Below are 27,127 nucleotides of genomic sequence, written 5' to 3' on the forward strand. Positions count from 1 at the left end.
CATCTGTTTTCGAACATTGAACTTTAACAGTAACTACCCAGAAATTAGGAACTGCTGGTAATACTCAAGTTGAAAAGGTCTTTCTGAGAAGTTTTCTTCCCATAAAGGTCTCTTCTCCCTATTGAAACTACACAAACCACCCGTCTACCGCCGCTCCTAAACACCACCCCACCCTCATCTAATCCCCCCAACCAAAGCTTTGGCCGTTCATCCTACACCCCCCCCCACACCTACTGAGGCTCCCAAACTGAAAGGTGCCTCATTTTTCAAAACTATATCTACAGTTTCATTAGGCGATTAATTTTTTCGTTATTTCGTTTCTTTGATTTCTTATTAATTGCTCTCAAACAAAGTTTGTAGCAATTATATTAGTCCTGTCGGTCTTTTTTATGCAATTTTTTGCTTGACCGATTTTCCATCGGACGCTATTGACTTTTGGTCCTCAAAAACGGGATAAACAGGTAGCGCCCAGCGGGCATTAAGTGCTCTTAGAGCCTTTCAGCTCTGTTTCAGCTCAAATTGTTTTGGAGACTCATACTTACGTTGTGAAGGGCGGTTCTTAGAGGTTGAGACACCCCCCTGTTGACCCCCACTATTGCCTCCACCCCCACCCCCAGCGCGCTGTTGCCCCCCCCCCCCCCAACCCAGTGTTGCCCCCCGTCAGCCCCCGTTGCACCACCCCCCCCCCCCCCCACCGTGGATAACTACTGACGAAGCCAACCGCTCGCTGGTCGTTTGAGAGCAATTCGCCCGACGTTAGTCGGTTATGTTTCTAGGTAAGGTGAGCATAGTAATTTGCACGACTCTTGAGTCGTTTCCGGTAATCCACGGCTGTTTTTACGCAGATTTTTCGCTTAAACGTTTTCGAGTTTTTCTAAAATAATCATTGACTTCTCCAGTGATTTTTTCACGCACTTCGAGATTTTTGAGTGACTTCAATTGCTCTCAATCGGAAATAAAGTTTGCTGTTCAAACAAAACCGATTGTTAGAGATACAATGACAAGGCCCTGATAGCTGAGTGTTCAATGCCTTCGTCTGATGTTTTTGAACCCATAAAGAAAGATTTACGAGAGCAATTTCTCCGATATTAGTCGTTTTATGTTTCGTTCCGCAAGTATTGCGAATTGTCTGTCAGAGCCAACGTTGACCAGTAAAATGATGTGCTGCTAGAAACAGCAAGTTATAAGGGCTACTTTTAATAGCTATCGTCAGCCTTCAGGCTAATATTTTACCGTGCTCCTTTTAAGATCTTAACAATTTTCACGGCTTTTTCTCGTCAGAAGTCAAATGAGAGCGGTGATTTAAATCATGCTGGTGAATTTAAGGGAGCGAAAAAGTTTGATGCGTGAATTTTTAAAGCGCTTTTGAAGTGGAGTGAAGAGTTGGTATTTGAAGAAATTTCAGGTTTATGAAAGCCAATTTTTTTCACGTAAGGCAATTTGACTGATGTTTTCAGTGTTTCGTCTCATGAGTGCTATTAATGAGTTGTCACTTAAGGTCAATAATGGCAATGTAAGTGGTTGCTAATGAGGCATTATTGAACTTATTAGGTGTTTGAGTTTATGGTTAGGGGTTTTCAAGACATTGACACCATTTGTTCTAAGCACATTCAATGATTTTCTTTTGAGTTTTGAGAGTATTAAATGTACGTTTTGTTGTATTATCATTTCATCTCGTACAGGTCTGATAGGATGCTAATATCAACTATTTCAATCGATTTAATGGTTTCAATTCGATGCTAATTCCTTCTATTCTTCTCAAGAAATTTTATCAAATTTTTGAGGTTTTGCGTGTATTTATTTCTCAATTTTTTTCTTGACTCTTTGTCTCTCTAATGACGACTCTCATGGGTTGCTACGGATGCATAAATTAAATGAATTAATCGTTTCGCTTGACTTAACTGTTGTGTCTTTGACTTGTACGCTTTTCATTTTCAAAAGTTTTTACTGAGCTTAAGTAGTATTTTTTATACGTATTACTGATTTATCACTTAATCTCATTACTGGCACATGTCTTCGGTTGGTAATGAGTAATAGGCGAATGTGATTAGTAGTTTGTTTCCACAGCAATCGTTTTTAAGAATATGACACCTGCTTCTTTGAGAGTAAAAGTTGATATTTTTTCCTAATGTGGTCTTTTCACTTATTTTCAAGAACAACAATGAATTCTTATTGTCCTTCTAGTGCGGCGTAATTTTATTCCCAGTGAAAAGTACCGTATCCCTTTTGAAGTTTTATGATATGCTTTTTTAAAGTTTTTGGGTTGTATTTTGTCTGCGCCACTGGTTTTCAGTTTTTGATTTTTGCCAATTTTTTTTTGGTTTTTGTTTTTTTTTGCTTTGTCTGTGATTGATTCACACAAGGTTGTTGTAATGCGTACTGATTCCGGGGACGCATATAATCAATATTTCGTTTTGTTATTTTTGTTGGGATTCTTAAAGCACTAAATCTTGGAAAAAGAAAATGTCCAATTTTTTTGTCATGCATTTCTGCGCTTTTAGGTTCAGGGGTTTTGTTGAATCTCTTAGATTGACGTTGCTCCAAGTTATTCATTGTGAGGTCAATAGCTAATTGAATTCGATTCTTTCGGCTGGATCAATTAGATTGTTATTCAGGACTTGTCCTGCTATGTTTCTTATTTCGTCGGCAAGATTTTTGATTTTTGATCTCTGTTGTCACTTAAGGTCAATAATGGCAGTATAAGTGGTTGCTAATGAGGCATTAATGAACTTATTAGGTGTTTGAGTTTAAAGTTAGTGGTTTTCGAGACATTGACATCATTTGTTCTAAGCACATTCAATGATTTTCTTTGAGTTTTGAAAGTATTTAATGTACTTTTTGTTGTCCTATCGTTTCATCTCGTACAGGTCTGATAGGATTCTAATATCAACTATTTCAATCGATTTAATGGTTTCAATTCGATGCTAATTCCTTCTATTTTTCTCAAGAATTTTTATCAAATTTTTGAGGTTTTGAGCTTAAGTAGTATTTTTTATACGTATTACTGATTTATCACTTAATCTCTTTACTGGCACATGTCTTCGGTTGGTAATGAATAATAGGCGAATGTGATTAGTGGTTTGAGTTCACAGCAATCGTTTTTAAGAATATGACACCTGCTTCTTTGAAAATAAAAGTTGATATTTTTTTTGGTCCTAATGTGGTCTTTTCACTTATTCTCAAGAACAACAATGAATTCTTATTGTCCTTCTAATGCGGCGTAATTTTATTCCCAGCGAAAAGTACCTTATCCCTTTTGAAGTTTTATGGTTTCTATGCTTTTTTAAGATTTTTGGTTGTTTTTTGCCGGCGCCACTGGTTTTCAATTTTTGTGAATTTTGCTAATTTTCTTCGGTTTTTGTCTTTTTTGCTTTGTCTGTCATTGATTCACACAAGATTGTTGTAATGCGTACTCATTCCAGGGACGCATAGAATCAATATTTCGTTTTGTTATTGTTCAGATTCTTGAAGCACTAAATCTTGGGAAAAGAAAATGTCGAATTGTTTTTTTTTCTTTCGTGCATTTCTGTGTTCATGGGTTCAGGGGTTTTGTTGAATCTCTTAGATTGACGTTGCTCCAAGTTATTCATTGTAAGGTCAATAACTAAATGATTTCGATTCATTCGGCTGGATCAATTAGATTGTTATTCAGGACTTGTCCTGCTATTTTTCTTATTTCGCCGCCAGGATTTTTGATTTTTATGCTATTTCAACTGAATTGCGTGCGTGACGTCGTTTTTCACTCTTACTTGAGCGAGTTTTTTGGGTGATTTTTTCACTTATTCTCAAGAACAACAATGAATTCTTATTGTCCTTCTAGTGCGGCGTAATTTTATTCCCAGCGAAAAGTACCTTATCCCTTTTGAAGTTTTATGGTTTCTATGCTTTTTAAGATTTTTGGTTGTTTTTTGTCTGCGCCACTGGTTTTCAATTTTTGAATTTTGCTAATTTTCTTCGGTTTTTGTTTTTGCTTTGTCATTGATTCAAACAAGATTGTTGTAATGCGTTCTCATTCCTGGGACGCATAGAATCAATATTTCGTTTTGTTATTGTTCAGATTTTTAAAGCACTAAATCTTGGGAAAAGAGAATGTCGAATTGTTTTTTTTTCTTTCGTGCATTTCTGTGCTTATGGGTTCAGGGGTTTTGTTGAGTCTCATAGTTTGATGTTGCTGCAAGTTATTCATTGTAAGGTCAATAACTAAATGAATTCGATTCATTCGGCTGGATCAATTAGATTGTTATTCAGGACTTGTCCTGCTATTTTTCTTATTTTCGTCGCCAAGACTTTTGATTTTTTATGCAATTTCAACTGAATTACGTGCGTGACGTCGTTTTGAGCGAGTTTTTTGGGTGGTTTTTTCACTTATTCTCGAGAACAACAATGAATTCTTATTGTCCTTATAGTGCGGCGTAATTTTTATCCCAGCGAAAAGTACCTTATCCCTTTTGAAGTTTTATGGTTTCTATGCTTTTTTAAGATTTTTGGTTGTTTTTTGCCGGCGCCACTGATTTTCAATTTTTGTGAATTTTGCTAATTTCTTTCGGTTTTTGTCTTTTTTGCTTTGTCTGTCATTGATTCACACAAGATTGTTGTAATGCGTACTCATTCCAGGGATGCATAGAATCAATATTTCGTTTTGTTATTGTTCAGATTCTTAAAGCACTAAATCTTGGGAAAAGAGAATGTCGAATTGTTTTTTTTTCTTTCGTGCATTTCTGTGCTTATGGGTTCAGGGGTTTTGTTGAGTCTCTTAGTTTGACGTTGCTGCAAGTTATTCATTGTAAGGTCAATAACTAAATGAATTCGATTTATTCGGCTGGATCAATTAGACTGTTATTCAGGACTTGTCCTGCTTTTTTTCTTATTTCGTCGCCAAGATGTTTGATTTTTTATGCAATTTCAACTGAATTGCTTGCGTGACGTCGTTTTTCACTCTTACTTTAGCGAGTTTTTGGGTGGTTTTTTCACTTATTCTCACGAACAACAATGAATTCTTATTGTCCTTCTAGTGCGGCGTAATTTTATTCCCAGCGAAAAGTACCTTATCCCTTTTGAAGTTTTATGGTTTCTATGCTTTTTTAAGATTTTTGGTTGTTTTTTGTCTGCGCCACTGGTTTTCAATTTTTGACTTTTTCTAATTTTCTTCGGTTTTTGTCTTTGCTTTGTCTGTCATTGATTCACACAAGATTGTTGCAATGCGTACTCATTCCAGGGACGCATTGAATCAATATTTCGTTTTGTTATTGTTCAGATTCTTAAAGCACTAAATCTTGGGAAAAGAAAATGTCGAATTGTTTTTTTTCTTTCTTGCATTTCTGTGCTTATGGGTTCAGGGGTTTTGTTGAATCTCTTAGATTGACGTTGCTGCAAGTTATTCATTGTAAGGTCAATAACTAAATGAATTCGATTCATTCGGTTGGATCAATTAGACTGTTATTCAGGACTTGTCCTGCTATTTTTCTTATTTCGTCGCCAAGATGTTTGATTTTTTATGCAATTTCAACTGAATTGCTTGCGTGACGTCGTTTTTCACTCTTACTTTAGCGAGTTTTTTGGGTGGTTTTTTTCACTTATTCTCACGAACAACAATGAATTCTTATTGTCCTTATAGTGCGGCGTAGTTTTTATCCCAGCGAAAAGTACCTTATCCCTTTTGAAGTTTTATGATTTCTATGCTTTTTTAAGATTTTTGGTTGTTTTTTGCCGGCGCCACTGATTTTCAATTTTTGTGAATTTTGCTAATTTTTTTCGGTTTTTGTCTTTTTTGCTTTGTCTGTCATTGATTCACACAAGATGGTTGTAATGCGTACTCATTCCAGGGATGCATAGAATCAATATTTCGTTTTGTTATTGTTCAGATTCTTAAAGCACTAAATCTTGGGAAATGAAAATGTCGAATTGTTTTTTTTCTTTCTTGCATTTCTGTGCTTATGGGTTCAGGGGTTTTGTTGAATCTCTTAGATTGACGTTGCTGCAAGTTATTCATTGTAAGGTCAATAACTAAATGAATTCGATTCATTCGGTTGGATCAATTAGACTGTTATTCAGGACTTGTCCTGCTATTTTTCTTATTTCGTCGCCAAGATGTTTGATTTTTTATGCAATTTCAACTGAATTGCTTGCGTGACGTCGTTTTTCACTCTTACTTTAGCGAGTTTTTTGGGTGGTTTTTTTCACTTATTCTCACGAACAACAATGAATTCTTATTGTCCTTATAGTGCGGCGTAGTTTTTATCCCAGCGAAAAGTACCTTATCCCTTTTGAAGTTTTATGATTTCTATGCTTTTTTAAGATTTTTGGTTGTTTTTTGCCGGCGCCACTGATTTTCAATTTTTGTGAATTTTGCTAATTTTTTTCGGTTTTTGTCTTTTTTGCTTTGTCTGTCATTGATTCACACAAGATGGTTGTAATGCGTACTCATTCCAGGGATGCATAGAATCAATATTTCGTTTTGTTATTGTTCAGATTCTTAAAGCACTAAATCTTGGGAAAAGAAAATGTCGAATTGTTTTTTTTCTTTCTTGCATTTCTGTGCTTATGGGTTCAGGGGTTTTGTTGAATCTCTTAGATTGACGTTGCTGCAAGTTATTCATTGTAAGGTCAATAACTAAATGAATTCGATTCATTCGGTTGGATCAATTAGACTGTTATTCAGGACTTGTCCTGCTATTTTTCTTATTTCGTCGCCAAGATGTTTGATTTTTTATGCAATTTCAACTGAATTGCTTGCGTGACGTCGTTTTTCACTCTTACTTTAGCGAGTTTTTTGGGTGGTTTTTTTCACTTATTCTCACGAACAACAATGAATTCTTATTGTCCTTATAGTGCGGCGTAGTTTTTATCCCAGCGAAAAGTACCTTATCCCTTTTGAAGTTTTATGATTTCTATGCTTTTTTAAGATTTTTGGTTGTTTTTTGCCGGCGCCACTGATTTTCAATTTTTGTGAATTTTGCTAATTTTTTTCGGTTTTTGTCTTTTTTGCTTTGTCTGTCATTGATTCACACAAGATGGTTGTAATGCGTACTCATTCCAGGGATGCATAGAATCAATATTTCGTTTTGTTATTGTTCAGATTCTTAAAGCACTAAATCTTGGGAAAAGAAAATGTCGAATTGTTTTTTTTTCTTTCTTGCATTTCTGTGCTTATGGGTTCAGGGGTTTTGTTGAATCTCTTAGATTGACGTTGCTGCAAGTTATTCATTGTAAGGTCAATAACTAAATGAATTCGATTCATTCGGCTGGATCAATTAGACTGTTATTCAGGACTTGTCCTGCTATTTTTCTTTTTTTTTTCGCCAAGATGTTTGATTTTTTTATGCAATTTCAACTGAATTGCTTGCGTGACGTCGTTTTTCACTCTTACTTTAGCGAGTTTTTGGGTGGTTTTTTCACTTATTCTCACGAACAACAATGAATTCTTATTGTCCTTCTAGTGCGGCGTAATTTTATTCCCAGCGAAAAGTACCTTATCCCTTTTGAAGTTTTATGGTTTCTATGCTTTTTTAAGATTTCTGGTTGTTTTTTGTCTGCGCCACTGGTTTTCAATTTTTGACTTTCTAATTTTCTTCGGTTTTTGTCTTTGCTTTGTCTGTCAGTGATTCACACAAGATTGTTGTAATGCGTACTCATTCCAGGGACGCATTGAATCAATATTTCGTTTTGTTATTGTTCAGATTCTTAAAGCACTAAATCTTGGGAAAAGAGAATGTCGAATTGTTTTTTTTTCTTTCGTGCATTTCTGTGCTTATGGGTTCAGGGGTTTTGTTGAATCTCTTAGATTGACGTTGCTGCAAGTTATTCATTGTAAGGTCAATAACTAAATGAATTCGATTCATTCGGCTGGCTCAATTAGACTGTTATTCAGGACTTGTCCTGCTATTTTTCTTATTTCGTCGCCAAGATGTTTGATTTTTTTATGCAATTTCAACTGAATTGCTTGCGTGACGTCGTTTTTCACTCTTACTTTAGCGAGTTTTTTGGGTGGTTTTTTTCACTTATTCTCACGAACAACAATGAATTCTTATTGTCCTTATAGTGCGGCGTAATTTTTATCCCAGCGAAAAGTACCTTATCCCTTTTGAAATTTTATGGTTTCTATGCTTTTTTAAGATTTTCGGTTGTTTTTTGTCTGCGCCACTGGTTTTCATTTTTTGAATTTGCTAATTTTCTTCGGTTTTTGTTTTTTTTTGCTTTGTCTGTCATTGATTCACACAAGATTGTTGTAATGCGTACTCATTCCAGGGACGCATAGAATCAATATTTCGTTTTGTTATTGTTCAGATTCTTAAAGCACTAAATCTTGGGAAAAGAAAATGTCGCATTGTTTTTTTTGTTTTTTTTCTTTTGTGCATTTCTGCGCTTATGGGATCAGGGGTTTTGTTGAATCTCTTAGATTGACGTTGCTTCAAGTTATTCATTGTAAGGTCAATAACTAAATGAATTCGATTCATTCGGCTGGATCAATTAGATTGTTATTCAGGACTTGTCCTGCTAGGACTTGTCGCCAAGATTTTTGATTTTTTATGCAATTTCAACTGAATTGCGTGCGGGACGTCGCTTTTCTTTCCTACTTGATTGAATTTTTTTGCGTGATGAAATTTTAGGTCTTAGGTCATACGTGGCTTTCACTCTTAAAAATGACTTTCTAACTTTGAAATTGACTTTTCTTTAATTCAGAGATAAGGCCAAGTGTGAGTGTGTCACTCGAATTAAGGGCTATTAAGAGCAGCTCATAGAAGTGGCAATAATTTATACTGATTCGTTATCAAAATATAACATCTCAGATGCAATGAAAAGAAAAATTATTTGGTCTGTCTTTTTTTTTATCTTTTTGAGACTGGAGATCTACATAGCTGTCGCAGGTACTTTCAGGCTTTCTGCCAGCTATGTTTGAATCATTTTTACGGCTTGAAGAGGCGTCCTGAATTTTGTTTTAGGACTCTAGGTGCTATTGGTTTCTGGTTTTTGGATAAAAGAGCGACGAAAAAACCGGAAGTTGAGGGAGTGAATAAATTTGAAAAAGATGTGATGAAGAAATTTAAGAGCGGAGAAAAGATTGGTTTTTGCTCATACCAAAAAGAGCTAGAATTGTAGGTATGGAAAATGACTGCTCAAACAAATTTTTGTTTGAGCGGCTTTTTTCAATGTTTATGTTGTCTATTATATTGTAGCTAAGGTAATGACATTCGGTTTGTTCGATAGCTTTTCCAAGCTCTTTTATAAATAAATAAAGGTTTACGCTAGTTTTGATCATTTCTAATATTTCCTGATTTTTCTGCTATTTAGGCAATATTTTCACCTTTGCATTGTTTTGTGTCCATTGTTTTGACGACTAATGCTTCTTAGCGTTTTTTATTACGGTTTGAGTTTTAATGCAAAGCAGCTTTATTAAATAAAATTTGACCAAATATTGAGAAATCAGATACAATTTTTCGCTTTTCCGTAATTCTCATTTTTTCTGTCGGAATTAGGGATGATAATGAGCTTGTTGTGGCTCGTCTTATGTTGTGTAATCCATTTTTAATCTTGATTACTTGAAACAAAATTTTCGTTTATTTGGGTACTTTTACTGTGAAAAATAATTAAATGTTCGTAAATGCTTTGCTATAGTAACTTTTTGGTTATTTTTTTGTTTATTTTTTGACTCAGGATTGTTATTTCCTCTGATTTCATGCGTTCAACCAGTTTGTACTAGTTATTTGAAAACTAGTTTTTTTCTTGTACTTGTTATTTGAAAACTTGTTTTTTTTCGGTGAAGACGTGGAGTTGTTTCCGGAATTCTACCGACTGTTTTTTATGAGGGAGCGAGCAAAGAACCGAAATTTCATGGGAGTGAATATAAAGGCGAGATTGTTGTTTCGGTGAACAAATTTTAAGAGTGGAGAAAAAGTGATTGTTTCCTTTTTGTCTTCTGTTGAAAAAGCGAGAACGTCGATGTGAAAATATATTTTGCTAAGCGAGCGATTTTTTTGTTCACTTTTTTCTTGTTTGTCTCAAAAAAGTAATTTCATGTTTCCTAGTAAGTTATGGTAGAGTAAGTTTAAAAACATTTTGTTTTTTTGACAGCGTTCTGTAACTGAGGGGGACTTTTACATCAATTTGGAGCATTTTTGACTTTTGCAGATTTTTTGGCTATCTGCAATATTTAATTCATCGCATTGTTTTCTTACCTTAATAGTTAACCGAGTGGAAGCTTAACGCTCCTAAACATTTTCTGATTTGACAAAAATGATTTTGTTTTCTGAGTTTCTTTCTGCTTTTAAAGATAGGTGTTTGTGAAAACATCTATCTTATATTTTATTTCAGCTTGACACTTTTTCATGACCATTTTTGCCTCGATTGCTTGAAAGAAAGTTGTCGCTTGTAGGTGTGCTTGTGATATAGGAAAAATATTTGAATTTTCCGATTGCTTAGGGTTAAATCACTTTTTAGTCTATTTTCTGTCGTTATTTCACTTAAGGTTGTTTTTTTTTGCTTCTTTCATGCATTCTGCCAGTAGATAACAGATTTTAAAAGACAAATTTATTTGAGTCATTTGCGGAATTCTTCGGCTATGTTTATCGGAGTGAATTTTGAAGCAGGAAATGAACCGCGTGAAACATTTGAGCGTTCCGTGTGTTGAACAAAATTGGAGGCTGGTGGAAAAAGAGTGTTTTTTTTCTCATACAGCTGTTTTCGAGAAAGCGGGAAATTTAATTTAAAGAAGCTTTTTGAGCGAGCGAAGTTTCATGTCAAGGTGTAAGCATTTTCAATCAGTTTTATGATTTTTGCTGAAATTCTACAATAGGCTTTAACAATAATGCTAAGGTTTCGTTTGGAAAGCCTTTATGATTTTCTGACCATTATAACCAGTCTCAAGCTAGAACGTTTTTTGTTCATTGTTAGGGTATTTTAGCGATTTTTGGGATCATTCTTTTAATCGTGTTTACAGAGATTGAATAGAAGCTTATAACTTACAGGCGGATGTTTAGCTACCAATTGATTGCGTCTTTTTGGTCAAAATCGGTCTATTGGTGATAAGTACGAAATGTTATTTTTCTCTGTATCTGTTCCTTTTTTTGTCAGGTTTTTGGCTCATAATTATTGAATTCGGGGCGTCTTTTATTGCTTGCATAGTTTTGTTTCTGCAACCTAATGTTCTTAATTGCCTGAGAAAAAAAGTAGCATTTTCATTTGTATTTGTTCTGAACCCCACATAGTGAGGCGCGAAACTATGTGCTCATCTGGTTTTTTTCAATCAATTTTGACCGATTGATATATTCAGTGTAGTTTTTTGCAAGGGTGTTAAGAGTATATAAAGGGTGTTAAGAGTATCTTTAAAAAGGCATGTTAAGAGTATATAAAATTATTTTTTGTTGTGTTTTTTACCAGGAGTTATCCAGTTTTAAAAGTTGTGAACATTCCGTTGATTTCTTACGTTTCCGTTCGTATTTTTCGTAATTTTTAATCAAATATTTGCCAATTTGTCAAAAAAGATTGGGCAATATTATGAAAGTTTGACCTTTCTTGAAAATGGCAGGAAGTATGGTTCTTTAGCTCAGTTGAAGAAATCTGGTGGAACTAGAGACATAAAAACTGCTGATACAGTCATTATTTACTCAGATAAGGGCTATTTTAGCTCCTCTTTCTCTGAGAAAATTTTCTGGCATTAAAATTTTTCGGAGTTTTGCGAATAAAACTACTATGCATCTTTTATTTTAGCTATGAAGATTTTATGCCAATTTATGTATTACGCTAAGATTTTTAACACTTTTGTGTGTTCTGTTGGCGCGCAGCAATGTCAAGGCCAGTTTTGGTCTCAGTGTCGATTTTAACAATCTTAAAGGGTTCGTGTTATATTTTTTAAAACCTTTTTTGCACTTTTCTGCTGATTAGAGACAAGTGAGTATCATGCTGAGGTTCAATTAATAAACGATCCCACTGAAATTCAATTGCAGATAAATATAGATGTGAGTTTGCAGGAGGGAATAGCTCGTAGTTTTATCCCTCCGACAAAGTTGTTTCAAAAACTTTGCATACATTTTTGTACTTTTTGCGGTCGCGTGGCTTAGTCTCATCAAAAGTACTATTGGCTATCTAAGAATGTATTATTGAAACCATCCGACAATTTCAGCTGATAATTAATGGCCCTGCTGGCTATATGTTTCAAAAAATAAGGTTTGGAATTTTAATCTTTCAATCTTATTTAGAAGTATAACTAGAATTTATCACACGTCTGAATATTCATCTCAATGAAATATTGAATTTATAAAAAACAGCCAGGCCGTATGATTAATCAATCTGGGTTGTCTTATCACAAGTATTGAAAACGAACAATGTTTGTTTATTGTCAACTTGTAGCTCAATTTCATTAATGACAGAACCCTTCCTCTTTCGAGCGAAACAAAAGTTAATCTTTTAAGTTCGTTAACGAATTTTTAAGTTATTGTAATTTGTGGTTATTTGCCTATATTTACGGTTCTTTTTGGACTCTTGGCACATCATCACATTCACCACAGGTCTCAGTGGTATTGGAAGGAGTCCCAATTGAATAGCTTACGGTTTTAATGGCTTCGCAAATATTATTTATTCAACGTTGCCTCTACTTTGTGTCCTTTTTGTAGTCTTTTTTTCTGAATAACGACAGGTCTCAATGTTTTTCTATAGAGATACACTCGCTCTATGGTTTGAAACTAAAGCTGAAAGCTTATGGTTTTTACGTCTGAATTTGTTTGTTTTCAAAAATATTTGTTTACCTGGAACATTGTCGTTTTGTTGATCTGTTTTGGTCAATTTGAGGCATATTCTTGTTAATGACAACTGCCATCCACTTTGTTGTGAAGCAGACAATAATTGTTGCTGCCTTTGTGTTTTAGCAATCCTTTTACGACTTTGGCACTATTAGTTTTAATAAAAATTGTTGCGATTTATTGATTCTGCCCGAGTAAACATATATAATCTTTTCAACTAAAGGTTATGGCTTTAACACTGTGTCTTCGTAATTAATTATAGAGTTTTTGAACTTTTGTTATTGTAGTTTTATGAGTTAGTGTTTCTAGTCACAGTTACCGTTAGTTTCTAGGTAGATACATCTGAAACTAAGAAGAAAGAAGAAAAAACACTTTATTGTAATCCGTCGTCTGTCAGTTACTATATTAACTGTTATCTAGAATACACAGTGTATATTAATAAATGAAGTGAGAAATGGAAAAGAGAGAATGTTTAGAGTCGGTTATGAAGATATTTAGATTCACAATTTTTTTTTTTCTCATCCTTCCTAATATTCAGGTGGGGGTTGTAATAATTGTACTTTTTATGTAATTACAAGTCGACAGCGAGGATGGCTTGTTTAAATTTTCTTTTCCGTGTTTGGTGAGAGCGCTTTAACATTTTATCAAACTCTACTGTTGGTCTTAGAGTGTTAATACGGCTAATAGTGCTAAAAAGGTATGATTTGGAGAGGTACAGGCTTTTTGCTTTTGTTGGAAGAAGCCACAGTTTTGTTCTGCTAATTGTATTATATGAGAAATTTGGGAACTGGAGCGTTCTAAACGCTTTCGTGCTGTTTGTAACAAGTTGTGCTGCATAGCTAATGGACCGGTATGATATTATTTGCTGGGCAGTGGGGATTGAATAAAATTGTTTCACCTTACGAAGTGACCTCTCTTTGTTCCTAACGGCCACACGACACCCCCAATTTATCTGTTTGTCTAGTTTTAGCAGGTTTTCTTTTGTGATACCATTCAGTATGAGACATGGATAATGTATATGGCTCAATACAAGACTTTTCAGGAGAGCAATGAGAGCTGGTTCTGGCAGTGCACCTTGTAAGCTTTTGATAGCTTGAATCCCCGCTGCCATAGATTTAAGCATTTTGTTGATTTGTTCATCAAAACTTAAATGCCTGTCGAGCAATATGCCAAGGAATTTGACAATTTTTGATTGCTTCAATGATTTCCCTTCGATATTGAGTTCATGGTCTTTTATAGAGTCTGAGGCACGGGGTTTGCAAAAAATGCTAAACTGAGTTTTTGAAATATTGATCATCAGTTTGTTTGCACGGAAGTATTGAATGATTGAATGAAAATTTGTTTCCAGCTCTCTTATACTCATCTCAGTAGTTTGCTTGGAGCATAACAATGTTGTGTCATCAGCGTATTGTATAAGATTACAGTTATCCGAAACAGCTTTACACATATCATTAACGTAGATTATAAAGAGAAGCGGACCTAGGACAGTGCCTTGAGGCACCCCTTGAGTTGTTTTATACTCATCTGAAAAAACCCCGTTTAGTTTAACTCGCTGAGAGCGGTTTGTTAAAAACGAAGCCAGTAGCGCCACTGCACTTTCTTTGAAACCTATTGATCTCATTTTCATGTACAAAATTTCGTGTGACAATGAATCGAATGTCTTAGAGAGGTCTAGGAACGCAGCAGCTGTTGGGATATTTTCATCTAGCTTCGTTCTAATGATCTCGCTGGTATAAAGTAAGGCATCGGTGGTTGAGTATCCTGCACGAAATCCAAATTGTTTATTAGTTAGGATTTTGTACTCAAAAAGATATTCATTAATCTGATCAGCTAAGAGTCGTTCAATAACTTTCGAGAGACATGGTGTCAAGGAAATGGGTCTATAGTTAGCAGGATCTTCAGGGTCATCTTTTTTAAAAATTGGTATCACATGGGCAGTTTTAAGTGTCGAAGGAAACGTGTTTTCACTTACACTGGAGTTAATTGCAAAAGTTAGGTGCGGCAGTATTGCGTTCATACCATCTTTTATTGCCCACATTGGTAATTTTGTGGGTCCTAGGGGTTTGTTAACGCTTAATTTGAGAATTTTGTCCCGAACCTCTCTTTGAGTCACAAAGCGAAAATTGAAAATTGAGTGATTTTCTGATGCTATGTTAGCATAGTACAACTCATTTGATTCCCCTTTATAGTCTCCTAGTGTTGTAAACCGGTATTTTAGAAGGTTCACTATCTTTTTAGGTTCCGTAACTAGGTCTCCTAGTGCATTCTTTAGGGTTCCAATACTTGCTTCTACATTAAAACTGTTTCGAAGTGAGTTAATAAACTTCCAGCGCTTACTTGGTGTGTCTAAAATACTAAAATGTTCTTGACTTGATTTTATCCGAAGTGATTTGAGGTAATTATTACATGTGTTGCGAGCCCTTTTGTAAGATAGGAATGTTTGCTCGCATTTGTTGTCAATAAAAGTTTTCCACTTGATCTTTGTCTTTTCTCAAGTTTTCATATTCAGCTGATTTTGCAGGCAATGGAATACTCAATTTGGTTTGTTTTTTTGAATCGCAATTCAAGAGGGGCGTGTTTTTGCAGGCAATGGGAGAAAATATCCTCGAATTTTTGAAATACGCGGCAGCTGGATTTCTTTGAGTACATGAGGAACCATGGTGCTCTCTCAAGATCCGATCGAAATCTGTTGCAGCTATAGTTTTCCTTATTGAAAACAAGATTTGGTACTGCCTTTTGTTTCTTGGTTCGCTCTGTATTGGTAGCGAGCAACGTGATGTTATGATCCGTAGCAAATGGGGCATCGCAAATCAATGTCTTCTTTATAACTTTTTTCTCTGAAATGATAAAGTCTATATGGCTGCCCCCTGCTTTGTTGTACCGTGTTGGTATAGATTTATTGGCTACGGATAATGAGTATGGTGCGAATGTGTCTTGGATTTTACGTTTTTCTCGGTTATTCAGATAGTTCATGTTAAAGCCTCCCATGAGTGTCACTCGCTTTCCTTCGGAAGCTGCATAGTCTAGACCATGCAATAAATCTTCCAGGAAAGTGTCCGAAAACTGTTTGTTCGGGTTGTATGCTAGGCACAAAAGTTCCCGTTTTTTCCCTTTTCCATGTTGTGGGCTGTACTCAATCCACGATCCCTCGAAATGTGATGGTCGAAAGAAGTTGAGGTCGTCCCTTATTTTTGGATTGTATTTTTTGGGGACAAACAAAATTGTACCGCCACCCTATTTTTTCTTCGTATATTCTGATCTATCGCATCGAAACGAGAAATGCGTTTGCTTAAGCATGTCATAGAGATTGTGACCATTTCCTGTTGAGAGCCACGTTTCGGTTAACCCTATAACTGTGTTTTAATCTAACTGTTCCAGAAAGATTTGAACATCTTGTTGTTTATTGCAGAGACTTTGACAGTTAGCGGTTATTATTTTCACAAAATTTTTGTGCTTTTGTATGCTTTTCATGAGGTCATTGTTGTTCAATAGGGGACCAGGGTTTTGTTCAACATCACCTGATAAAAGGATAAGTTTTAATTTGTATCTTTCAGTTCTGCTATCAGTATCTGCTATCAACAGCTTTATGATCTTAAAGATATTTATAAGATACCTGATCGACTCGGGTGATTCCTCAGAATGTAGAAGGATGAGAAAAAAGAAGGTTGTTAAGAAACACATTTTGTTTAAGTATCAAGTTCTTATCATAGTACATCAGAATTGAGCATATGGATCAAATCGCATAGCTCGTGACGAAGGATGCTTTAGGGCACTCATATAATCATAAGTTTGATGATCATAATAGTCTCCGTCCGAGTTGGGTGCATAATTGTAACCAGAGTGTACTGGGCCTCTATTGGTTGGAAGAGATTTCGGGTGCACGGGGCCCCTTTTGAAATCTCTTTGATGGTTATTGTTTAAAAGACCTCTAGCATCAGTTATTCGGTTTGAAAAACTATGTTTAATCCGAACATTAATAAAACGAAAATGTTTATTCACTACATTGTATTGTAGGTTGGAGAACTGCGAAATCTTTTCAGTTAGGCACGAGATGAGTGTTTTATTTCCTCCGTTAGCACGGTCAAGATGAACTTCATTAAAAAACAGATCAGAGTAGTTATCAATAGCAGTTATGCGATCGTAGAAGGGTACAATTTGCACTTTTTTCTTGGATTTAAACTTTTTGTACACTATTTCGTTAAACTTAATGATGCGCTGGGCTTCAATACTTTCTATGCCAGATTTAAGAGTGAGCACCTGACATATGTTTATCATTTCGGGTGTAAACTTAGTATTAATCAGTTCAATTGTTTTGCAGAACTGATCAAAAAGTTCTTCAACATTTAGGTCTAGTTCCCGGGTCAACGAATTAGTTCCATCTTGAATAGTAACGCTCTTCAGCTCCCTGGTGTCGTATTTTTGTAGAGTTTCATACTTTTCCGAGAACCTTGGCCCATTGTATGAATGGATTCACACATCTCCAGGCATCTCTGTGTGCTCGATGTCTGCTAAAATACTACTTCCAATAATTAAATTCGTGGCTTTTTCGGGGATGGTTTTGGCTTCGAATACCTTTTGAGGTCGTTTGGTATAGCTACTAGTGTTGCTACCTAGTACGTTAGTCGGTCTTTGGAATGAAAAGGCCCCGACGAGGGAGTATATTTGTCTATAGTACTCATCTTTTCTGTCGTTTGACAGCCTTTCGAAGTCCTCGGGTGTCATCAGTAGCTGGGATGAAGCCATCTGGGTGTTGTTGTCAGATGTAGTCCCTTGCGCCATTGCTCAGATTGGTATTGTAATGGTAAAGTCAGTAATTGTTCTTTTGAATTGTCCGATATGCTCTTTAGATGTTTGATAAGAACTGAAGGTCAAGTTAGAATTGCATTGATTTCAAGCGACTGTTTTTATTTGTAAGTTGATGGTTGTTTTGACTTTTTGAAGTACACGGTTATTTGCTTAGTTTAGGTTTTTTCTGATGCTATTTCTGTAATGGGGTGTTGTTTTATCACATAGTGGTTTGGGTTTATACCAATTTTTTAAAATCGTAGAGCAGTTGTTATTGTTTTCAAAGTTTGAGAGATTTGAAAGGTTCCCTCTCTCTGCTTCAATTGGTAGACAATTATGTCAAAACATGAATGAGTGGGATTGGAATTTTATATGTAACTGCCTATTACCGATCCTCCTAGGTATTCTATATAAAGATTTCAGAATTTTTTGTCTAAATTTTTTGTTGGGAAATTGTCCGACCTAAAATCACATATCCTCACATTTCCTCAATAATTTTTCTATCAAATGTTAACTATATAAAAGGCTGTTTTGGGGAGGACGGCTCTTCGAGTGGTTTTTGGGCTGCTTCCGGCCATGTATTTTTGTTAAGTGGAATAGCAAAAAACCTAATTTCGGATGAGTAATTCAAGTTTGACAGATTTGTTTCCGTGAAACAATGTGAAAAACCGAATTTAGTGGCAATTTTGTTCATACTTTTTGAAACAGCGACAGTTGTGAAATGAATTGTAGATGTGGTGAGATGTGGTTTCGCTGAGTGAATGAATTAATGTTCACGTGTGGCCTTTCATGTCATTTTGAATTTTTGTTGTCTATTTAGTTATTGTAGACAAAGTAAAAATTTTGAGGTTCTTTTAGCAGTGTTTTGAAGTTTTTTTCGGTAAAAGTTTCAAGCTAATTTGAATGTTTTTAATAGCCGCCCTCATCTTCTCAGCCGGCTATTATAGCGCTCCTATTTTTTTTTTTTTTACTTCGTCGAATAAAAAAATGTTTCGCTTTACCTCATTTTGCCGCCTTTTCAACATTTTGCGTGAAATCTTTTTGACTTCTCTAGGCTAGTTTCTCTCTTCTCTCATTCTGCTAAAAGTGATTTTGAACATCAGTTGCTCAGCAAAGCAATTCAAAATGAACAGTCAATATAAAAAATTGAAGTCAGAAATAGAAACGGGATAAACCCATAAAGCCCAATTTTAGATGCCCGCTATTTGAACGTCGGTCCTATAAGTATTAGTTACCTCTCTCTAATGCTGATTGTTATTGATAGTAGCCCCTGTAGCCTCTCTCTAAGAAACAGAAGTATGTTCAACTACGAAATGCCATCAAAATAAATCGGACTTAAAAAAATGTTTTTGTACGAAAATCTTTTTTTTTCAATATCTTCTGTTATTTCAATCCCAGTCATGCTTATTGGAATCAACGGCGGCTATTTTCCGGCAATCTGCCGGGTATGTTTCCAAATTTTTAGAGGATTTTCATGCTCAATTTTTTGCCCGTTGTGCTGTTTTTTTCATCATTGGCTGCTCAATTGAAGATTGCTGGCCGTAGGCGTTTTCAACTATGTATTAAGGAAACTTTGGTGCAAAGTTATTCTCTATGTAATTTGCCAAAGATTTGAGAAATTTGTTGTTATTTCTCAGTTTACAGTTTTTTTCCTTTCTAAAAAATAAAGGCGTTTTTAAGCTTACAATTGCTCAATTTTTTTTACTTCCACTTGTTTTATGGTTTCAATTGCAGGAAACAATGTTTTAAGTCCGTTTGTGTACTTGTACTATCTAAAAAAGTAAGAATTTTTTGGCTAATTTCTTTTTTGGACAAGTTTTTTTTTGCTTTTTAACTTACGATTGCTATTTCCTTTGTTTTCGTGCGTTCTACCAGTGGACAATATTTATTTACATGGCCAAAATTTTCGGTGAAACCGATTTCAAAACGTTTTCGGAATACTTCCAGTTTGAAAGTAAGTGTTTTAGTCATTCTGCTCATATGTCTGTGCAGTTTTTAGTTTCAATTCTTTCCGTCATTTTGCAGTTTTAGATTTTTCCACCCGTTTTTCTATGCTACTTATAACTTTGGTTGTATTCGGTTGGATTTTTTTGGTTTTTTTTTGGTATAAATAGTTTTTCTGGTGCCGTTTTTAACTGATGTTACGTTTGACTTCTTTTGATAGAGGAATTTGATGGAATTAAACAAATTTAGGCCCATTTTTCTTCTTTTGGTTGTTTTCCGCCTATTTCTTCTGTTTCTGAGCGTCTTTCCGAGTCCGAGGTATGGGAGTTTTCACCGACACAGAAGAAACAATTTTTCCAGGTTTTTGTCTTTAGCTTATTAATAGCCGCCATCAGCCTCTCAACGGATATTATTTAGGCGCTCTATTTTTTTCAATCCAAGAATTGGATGGTATTGGAGCTGCCTTTTTTGTAAGATATTTTCACAACTTTTTAAATGACTTTGAGTTTTCAAAACGTGATAAACGGGTAAAGCTCAGCGGATATCAATTTTCATTAGAGGCCCGTAGCCGCGTTAAGTACTCCAAACATAAACACGCAAGTTTTTTTAATGTTTACAATTTTTTAAGTTTTTCTTAATTTTTGTCATTTTTTATGAAAGTTTTTTAGCCTTGGGTGCCAAGGAACTTCCTCTAGGGTTTGATAATAGGTTACTTCAAAAATTTTATTTGCAATGGATTGTGATTCAACATTTTCGTATCACAAATTTAAGCAGTTTTTTGACAAAACTTGCACTTTTTTTAAGCTTTTAAAATTTTGTTTTGATTTTTCCAGCGCAGTCGACAAGAAACCTCCTCTAATGTTAGATAATATGTTGCTGCGTGGTTTCGATGGTGGAATGGTTTTCAACATTTTAGTGGCACGAATTTCAGCAACTTTATTATATAACTTCTTCAAATTTTTGTTTCGACATTTGTCATTTTTTGCGTTAATTTAGCCCCAGGGGCCAGGGTACCTCCTCTAGGGTTTGATATTAGTTTACTGGATGGTTGGTTGGGTCAATGGAGTGGTATTCAGCCTGTTATTATTGATCATTTTTTGCATTTTTTGACGAAGTTTGAAATTTTTAAATGCTCTAAAAATATATTCCGACTTGATCAATCTTTATGGCCCAGTCAAAAAAAATTCCCGTAGTTTTAACTTGGGTTACTCGATAATTGATGACTGTGGAAGGTTCGAAAGATATCAATATCACCAATTTTAGTAATAATTTAATAAAGTTTCGAGTTTTTCATTTTTTTGAGAAATTTTTGACATGTTGACTTAATCGATTTTCAAGTCCAATTAATTTTTGAGTCTTGCTGATGAGTTACTCGATAGATTCGAGAACCAGGCAACTTAAATGGTTTTGAACTTAACATTTTTTTTGCAAAATTTAGACTTTAAAAAATTGCAATTTTCTCTTAGTATGTTTCTCTCTTTAGCGGGCGCCAGTGAACAACTTTCAGGGCTTGTGAGTGGGATATGAGTTTTTTCAGTGGATAAAATTCGAACTTTAAGGTAAACGCTTCAAGAGTTAAGTAATGTTCAGATTTTTTAGTTTGCTTGGTGTTGGGTGTTTTAGTTTCCCCTTTTTTGGGACTGTTTGTTTTTTGTGGCTGCCAATGTTAATTGATACACTGGTCAGTTGCAGTAGTTCTAACTTTCTCATTATTAAGTTCAATTCTTTGGATTGTATTTCAGGACTTGTCCTGGTATGTTTTGCTTATTTTTTCGATCACGTTTTTTGTTTTCATTGAGTCACGATTTTCACGCTTGACTTCTGACTTACTTCACTCACTGTTTGAACTGAATGGATTTTAAATTCTTTCACGTTTTGAATTACGTATTGTAGTGAATACGGTCAAATTTAAAAGAGCAAAATCAAAAGAAACGGTATAAACATAAATTCTGGTCATCAAAATGCATTAGGTTATCAAAGTTCATTAAAGCAATTGCTAGCCCGTGTTAGCATCATGCGTAATAGGTTTCAGTTTAGAAGTTGAAGTAAGTGTGATTTTAGAATCTAACCGAATATATAGAATTTACGCACCAAATAGGAACACTTTGACAATCAGTATTTTTCTTATGTTTCGATCCCAATGTGCGTCAAGGAGGTCAGCGGCGGCTATTTTCCGGTAATTTACCGGCTGTTTTTAATTGCTGTTCAGTTTGGGTGAGTCGCGTGCTGGTTGTTTCACTGACTGAACAGTAATTATTTTGAGCGTATTTCCGAACAATTTTTGAGACGTTCTTTTTGTCTTATGTCCTTCATCTGTTTGTCGTTTAATCAACAAAATCTGCTTCGAGTGGATTCTGGATTCTTTCAGCTATTTACTAAAAAGTCTTCCTTTTTTCATTTTCAATTTCACTCGAACGATGTTTGTAGCTATTATATTGGTCCTGCTGGTCTTTTGCAATTATTGACACTAACGTCCGCTGATCTTTTTTTTAGTCTGACCATTTGACGTTTTGACGAAAAGGGATAAACAGGCGAAGTCTAGAGGACATTAAGTGCTCCTAGGGCCTTAAATTTTACCAGTCTCTAAGGTATGCAATTCACCGAATTTTTTCAGAAGACAAATTCTTGCACCAGCACTTGTCCCAATGCTCATTCCACCACCAGTTATAGCCTCCCTAAGCAGCAACTAGCTACTGAAGAAGCCAACCGCTCACCAGTCCTCTGAGAGCATTTCGCTCGACTTTAGTCGGTTTTATTTCATAAGTCACGACAATCACACGTTTGACTCTTGGTTTCCATCGCTCACTGTTTCAACTGAATGGAATTTAGAATTATTACAGCGAATTTACTCGAATACCGTCAAAGTCAAAGCAAAAATCAAAAGAATCGAGATAAACAGTTCACAAAGACTCATTGCATTAAGTTATCAAGGCTCAAATTGAGAAGCTGAATTCGTCATTTTTATCCAATCTAATGAAACCCTGGACCAAATTAAAACTTAGAGAAAACTTGCCTGTCGTTAGTTCTTCCATTTTGCTCTAATTGTTTCAATCTCAACGTCGGTCAGTGGAGTCCACGGCGGCTCTTTTTTGGCAATATGCCGGCTATGTTTGAGAAATGCGATTCTTTGATACCTATTATAATTTCTAAACATGTAATACGTTAATGGTCATTCATGACAGCTCACACCTCATTTGGACACGATAAGGGCAATTTTGAACAAATGACATGTAGAGGCGCTTATGTGCAGCACCTGTAATACTAGCACTGGGAAAAACACCTTTTGAAAAACCTTCAGCAAAGGTATCAAAAATTGGCAACGCAAAACTCCTGATCAAGTTTAACGGAGAAACAAGTTGGTACGTCTTTCTACGAATCAGAAAAACGGGTAATGCCTTTTTGTTACAAGAACCTGTGTGATGCGATGAAATGCTTTTCAAAAGAACCAGTTTTCCATCGATACTTCCCGAAGTTATTTATCTCTGATATCATTCAAAAGCCCCTTTGTTTGTGTAGTTTGCGCTGTCTTTTGCATTTTTTTCACAGTTTTTTTTTAAATCGGACGTGGAAAGCTATTATTTGTATTGGCTGAGAAAAATATTGAGATTTTGCATTGTATTTGCAACGGTGAACATTTAAAGTCCGGATCAGGTCCTGCAAATTTTAAAGGGATTAATCTAAACTGTTTTACATCTTTTTTGCTGTTGTTAAATATTGTTTTCTACGGCAATAATTTCTCATCTACTGAAAAAATGTGTCCTTTTGTTCAATTTAGCCAGTGAAGGTGATACATAATTGTTGAAATTTTGTTTATCTTAGTCTTTATAGTTCGAGAATCTGATACAGTTGCAAACTCTGGCTTTGATGTTTTATAGCCTACTTTCATAAACACTGTCGGATCTTTTTCAATTTCTCTTGAAGCTCTTTCCATTTTTTTGAAGTTATATGAATTTATATGGTTTACTTTCATATTTTTCCTTATTTTTCCCTTGCAAGTAACGCTTATTTTCCTTACTTTTCCCTTGCAAGTAACGCTCAATAAAATCGCTCTTTTTCGTTGCAGGACACGCTAAGGATTAGAATCTCAAGCATTATTAGCCAAGGAGTGATACGGTCGATTAACAAGGTCAAACTTGATGGAGTTAACTGTTTGTTATGTTTAGAGTGAGGAGGCAAGGATAGTGGCGCTGGGTGGATTTCTCTTCGCCATATCAGGAACAACCAAACGAGTCAACGGCTCTCTCACCATTACACGCGCCATCGGTAAGACATCTTAGACGTTTAACAAGGTATGTGAAAACAAAAACGAAGATCAGGCTGGCCTCCCTAAGCTTAAGCTATCTACAAAAGCCAACTCTACTACTTAATTTTCAAATGAAGTTCGATTTCAGGTGACCTTCCACTGAAGAATCTAATATCGGCTGAGCCCGAGACAGAAACCTACGACATTGAACCAAACGACCGATTCCTAATTCTAGCCTCTGACGGGTTTTACGACGCAGTGCCCTATGAGGAGCTCAGCTCTGTCTTCGAGCAAGTCATGCTACAAGTCACGGAGGAGGGCGATTCGCCGAATGTGAACTTGGCAGAACTGTTGTGCGAAGAGGCGCTAAGACGAAATAATGGCGATAATATCACCGTTATCTGTGTACCCCTAAAATGAACACTACTTGTGTGTCTGCACTGTTATAATTTCTCTCTACTTTAACTGATTAATTACTAATTGCAGTAACTTGTGGAAACATTGTAGATTTGCTTACTTTTTGGACACAGTCTTTTGATTTTTTCACTATGTAGGTATTTTAAAACCCTCAGGTACAGATACTTCTATTATTCTTCAAGTTGTGCAAAGTTGTAAAGGTTTGTATAATTCCATGGTGCTTTTAAACTGAACGACGGGAAACATGCCGCAACTGTTAGGACATTTTGTGGGATAAAATTGAAGTTTTGATTACAACGGGAAAGTCGAAGGAAAACGTCTGAAGTTTATTTGCACCAAAATCGCTCAAATTTGAAATGAATATTGTGATTCTACTTTAACATGCTACTTTAGATCTCAACATGGATTTACATGCAGTTGTGAATTTTCTTACGTTCATAATTTTTTAAAGATTGGATTCATATCGTGTTCAGGTCATTTAAGTTTTCACATTTGTTCACATCTCTGTAAATCGTAGTGTAGCTATTAGACTTTTTCTAATGACGGTATTTTCTCAATTTTATTTGTAGTTGAATAATCTTTACTGACAATTTAATGTTGAAACGTCCGCTTTTCTCAAACATCATTAAAAATTAACTAATCATTGTCATCGCAGTAATAAATTACTTACTGACGTCACAAATAAAAGGTTATCGTCGTCCTTGCTTTAATTAACTAAACCGTGCCTGAATGCGGGATGGAATGAATTTGGGAATTGAGTTTCGTAAATCGGTTGGAAACAAAACTGAAGATTGAACTCGAGTGACTCCTATGCCCTTGACTTTTTCGTCTTTTCGTTTTTCGTCTTCTCATCTAAATTTCTTTCTCATTCTTAAGTGTCAGCAGCTAAACTCAAGTGGCAACAGTTCACTATTAAAAGTCTAATGAAAAGTGCTCCGAAAATGCTGTATTTTCTTGCACTTTAAATTGTGGTTCTCGCGGTAGCGATTTTAGTTGCTCCATCGACCGCCCAACTTTGAATGATCCAGGGCTTAACGAAATTCGTAATCTGCTGATACACTTTAAACTGCGATAGGCAGGAAAATCGAACAACGTTACACATGTAGTTCACGCAATTGTGAAATGGTAAGTTTGGAGAAAGTCATTGTTCTGAAAATAGCAGGAATTAGCTTAAATTAATTCTGTTCATTCAATTCGACCGAGGGAACTATTGTCTGCCTTCAAACATGATCTCGGCACAATAATGTCTACTACGAATAAAAACCGCAGTTCCTAAGCACGTTTTCTAATTGTTGACCTGGATAAACATTAACTTGAAAGCTCTCCATTTGATTATAGCTGTAAGCTGAAAGTAGCTATATTGCGGTTGACTTTTTTGTATTCAAAGCATTTGTATTGTGTTACGGTGCTCTCTTCTTTGCAGATGAGCGAGCTTTTTCTGGTTTTCTCAGAGCTATTGATCTCTCGGGATTAAACGAGCATTGCTTTTCGACCGTTGGATTTTAATAGCGGCATAGCGATAGCTGGGGCTATTATTGGCCTTCTCTTGGTTTTTTCTACGATACGATGAGGAGTATTGGTTTTCTCAAGGTTTTTTTTTTACCGGAAGTACTTTTCGGTAAGACGGCGTTTTGACCAAAATTTCCACGTGAACTAATTTTTTTTTGAGCGAGGAAAGTTTTCTGATCATGCGCTTTCATCAGTAAATAACTTGACCTTGAAAAGTGTTTTTTGACAGAATGCCTCATATAGATAACCAATTTTAGCCGTTTTTGTCCAATTAACCCAGTTCTTTTCGCTTCTATTTTTTTGTTGAAATGAGTTTAAATAGAAGCTGGATGAATATTAGAACCTCTGAAATTGATACCACAGTTTTTTTGAGAGTCTAATACTGAGTTTTAAATTCTAAAGAACATATTTCACAATTTTTAAATTTATTTTTTGGCTTTTTTTAGTTTAATTTCTTCATTTATGATCTTAAGGCAGTTTTCAAAATTTTCGAAAATCAGTACATATGGCGATTTACCTTTGATATTCCATGCATTAAATGCCGCTTTATAACGTGAGGTATTTTTCTTTTACAGAATTGTGCTCATGCTTGCCAGTTTTTCTGTGATTTTTCTGTTTTGTTTGTTTTTTCTCGGATTTAAATACTACAAAAATTCTTTTTGTCCAGTTTCGGTGATACTAACAGTTGAGTGATTTTGTGGTGTTCAGTATTTGAAATTCTGCAAAATTTTTTACATAAGTTCAATTTTGAAAACTTTTTGACAATTTTGCAAAATGTTCTTTCCAATTTTCGAACTATGTCTCTACATTTTAATCCACACAGGAGGATATTTATCAAATTCTATGCTAAATCAGGAGTTGCTTTTTTCCTCTTTTTTAAATTTTGGTTTTTATCTTACAAAATTCAAAAACTGGTCTTTGTTTTTTGATGTTTTTTTTTTGTTTCTGTCCTTAATCTGCGCATTCTAGCATGTTCTAGTCTGTCATTTTGATAAAGACTAAAATCTGATCATTTCTGCCTTCAGCAGTTGTTAAAAAAAATAATGATTTTTGCCTTTTTTTAGATTATAATTTTATTTGCAATTGAATTCATTTGACAAAGAGGCACCGAGAATTTGCCTGATATGCCTTTAACTTTTTGTTTTATTTTATTAATTGATGTATACGAATTTTATTGGGGTCTTTGTTTTGTTTCAAACAATTTTTTCCTTTGATTTTTTCGTTGTCTTTCTGTTGATTAATTTGAAGGTTTTAAAACTTTTGCTGATTTTGTCTTTTTGCGATTTTTGGACCAATATAGTGTTTTATTGAACTTATTGGTAATTGAATGAAAGTCTCATGTGTATAAGCTCTATTTTCTATATAGGATGCAAGTTTTCTTGCTACGAAATTTTCGGCCAAGGTGACAACTCAAAATTGAGAAATTTGACACTATTTTTCTCGTTTCTGCTCCTTTTATTTAAAATTATTGATCTTTGTGAGCTCATTAAGGCTTGGT

The 27,127-nt window shown here is 35.1% G+C and overlaps 1 protein-coding gene across 1 annotated transcript in view; it reads left to right on the forward strand.

The window, feature by feature from the left end:
• LOC142341597 (uncharacterized) overlaps positions 1–24,727 on the forward strand; it is a 92,813-nt gene extending 68,086 nt beyond the window's left edge. The window contains exons 7-8 of the mRNA XM_075392678.1: positions 23,624–23,723; positions 23,852–24,727. Of these exons, the coding sequence (XP_075248793.1) occupies positions 23,624–23,723; positions 23,852–24,123 (372 nt within the window). The 3' untranslated portion in view covers positions 24,124–24,727. The remainder of the gene's footprint in view (positions 1–23,623; positions 23,724–23,851) is intronic.
• The last annotated feature ends 2,400 nt before the right edge of the window (positions 24,728–27,127 follow it).

This window comes from Convolutriloba macropyga, chromosome 6, assembly GCF_964194025.1.
Source record: "Convolutriloba macropyga chromosome 6, txConMacr16.3, whole genome shotgun sequence".
Classification (NCBI taxonomy): domain Eukaryota; kingdom Metazoa; phylum Xenacoelomorpha; order Acoela; family Convolutidae; genus Convolutriloba; species Convolutriloba macropyga.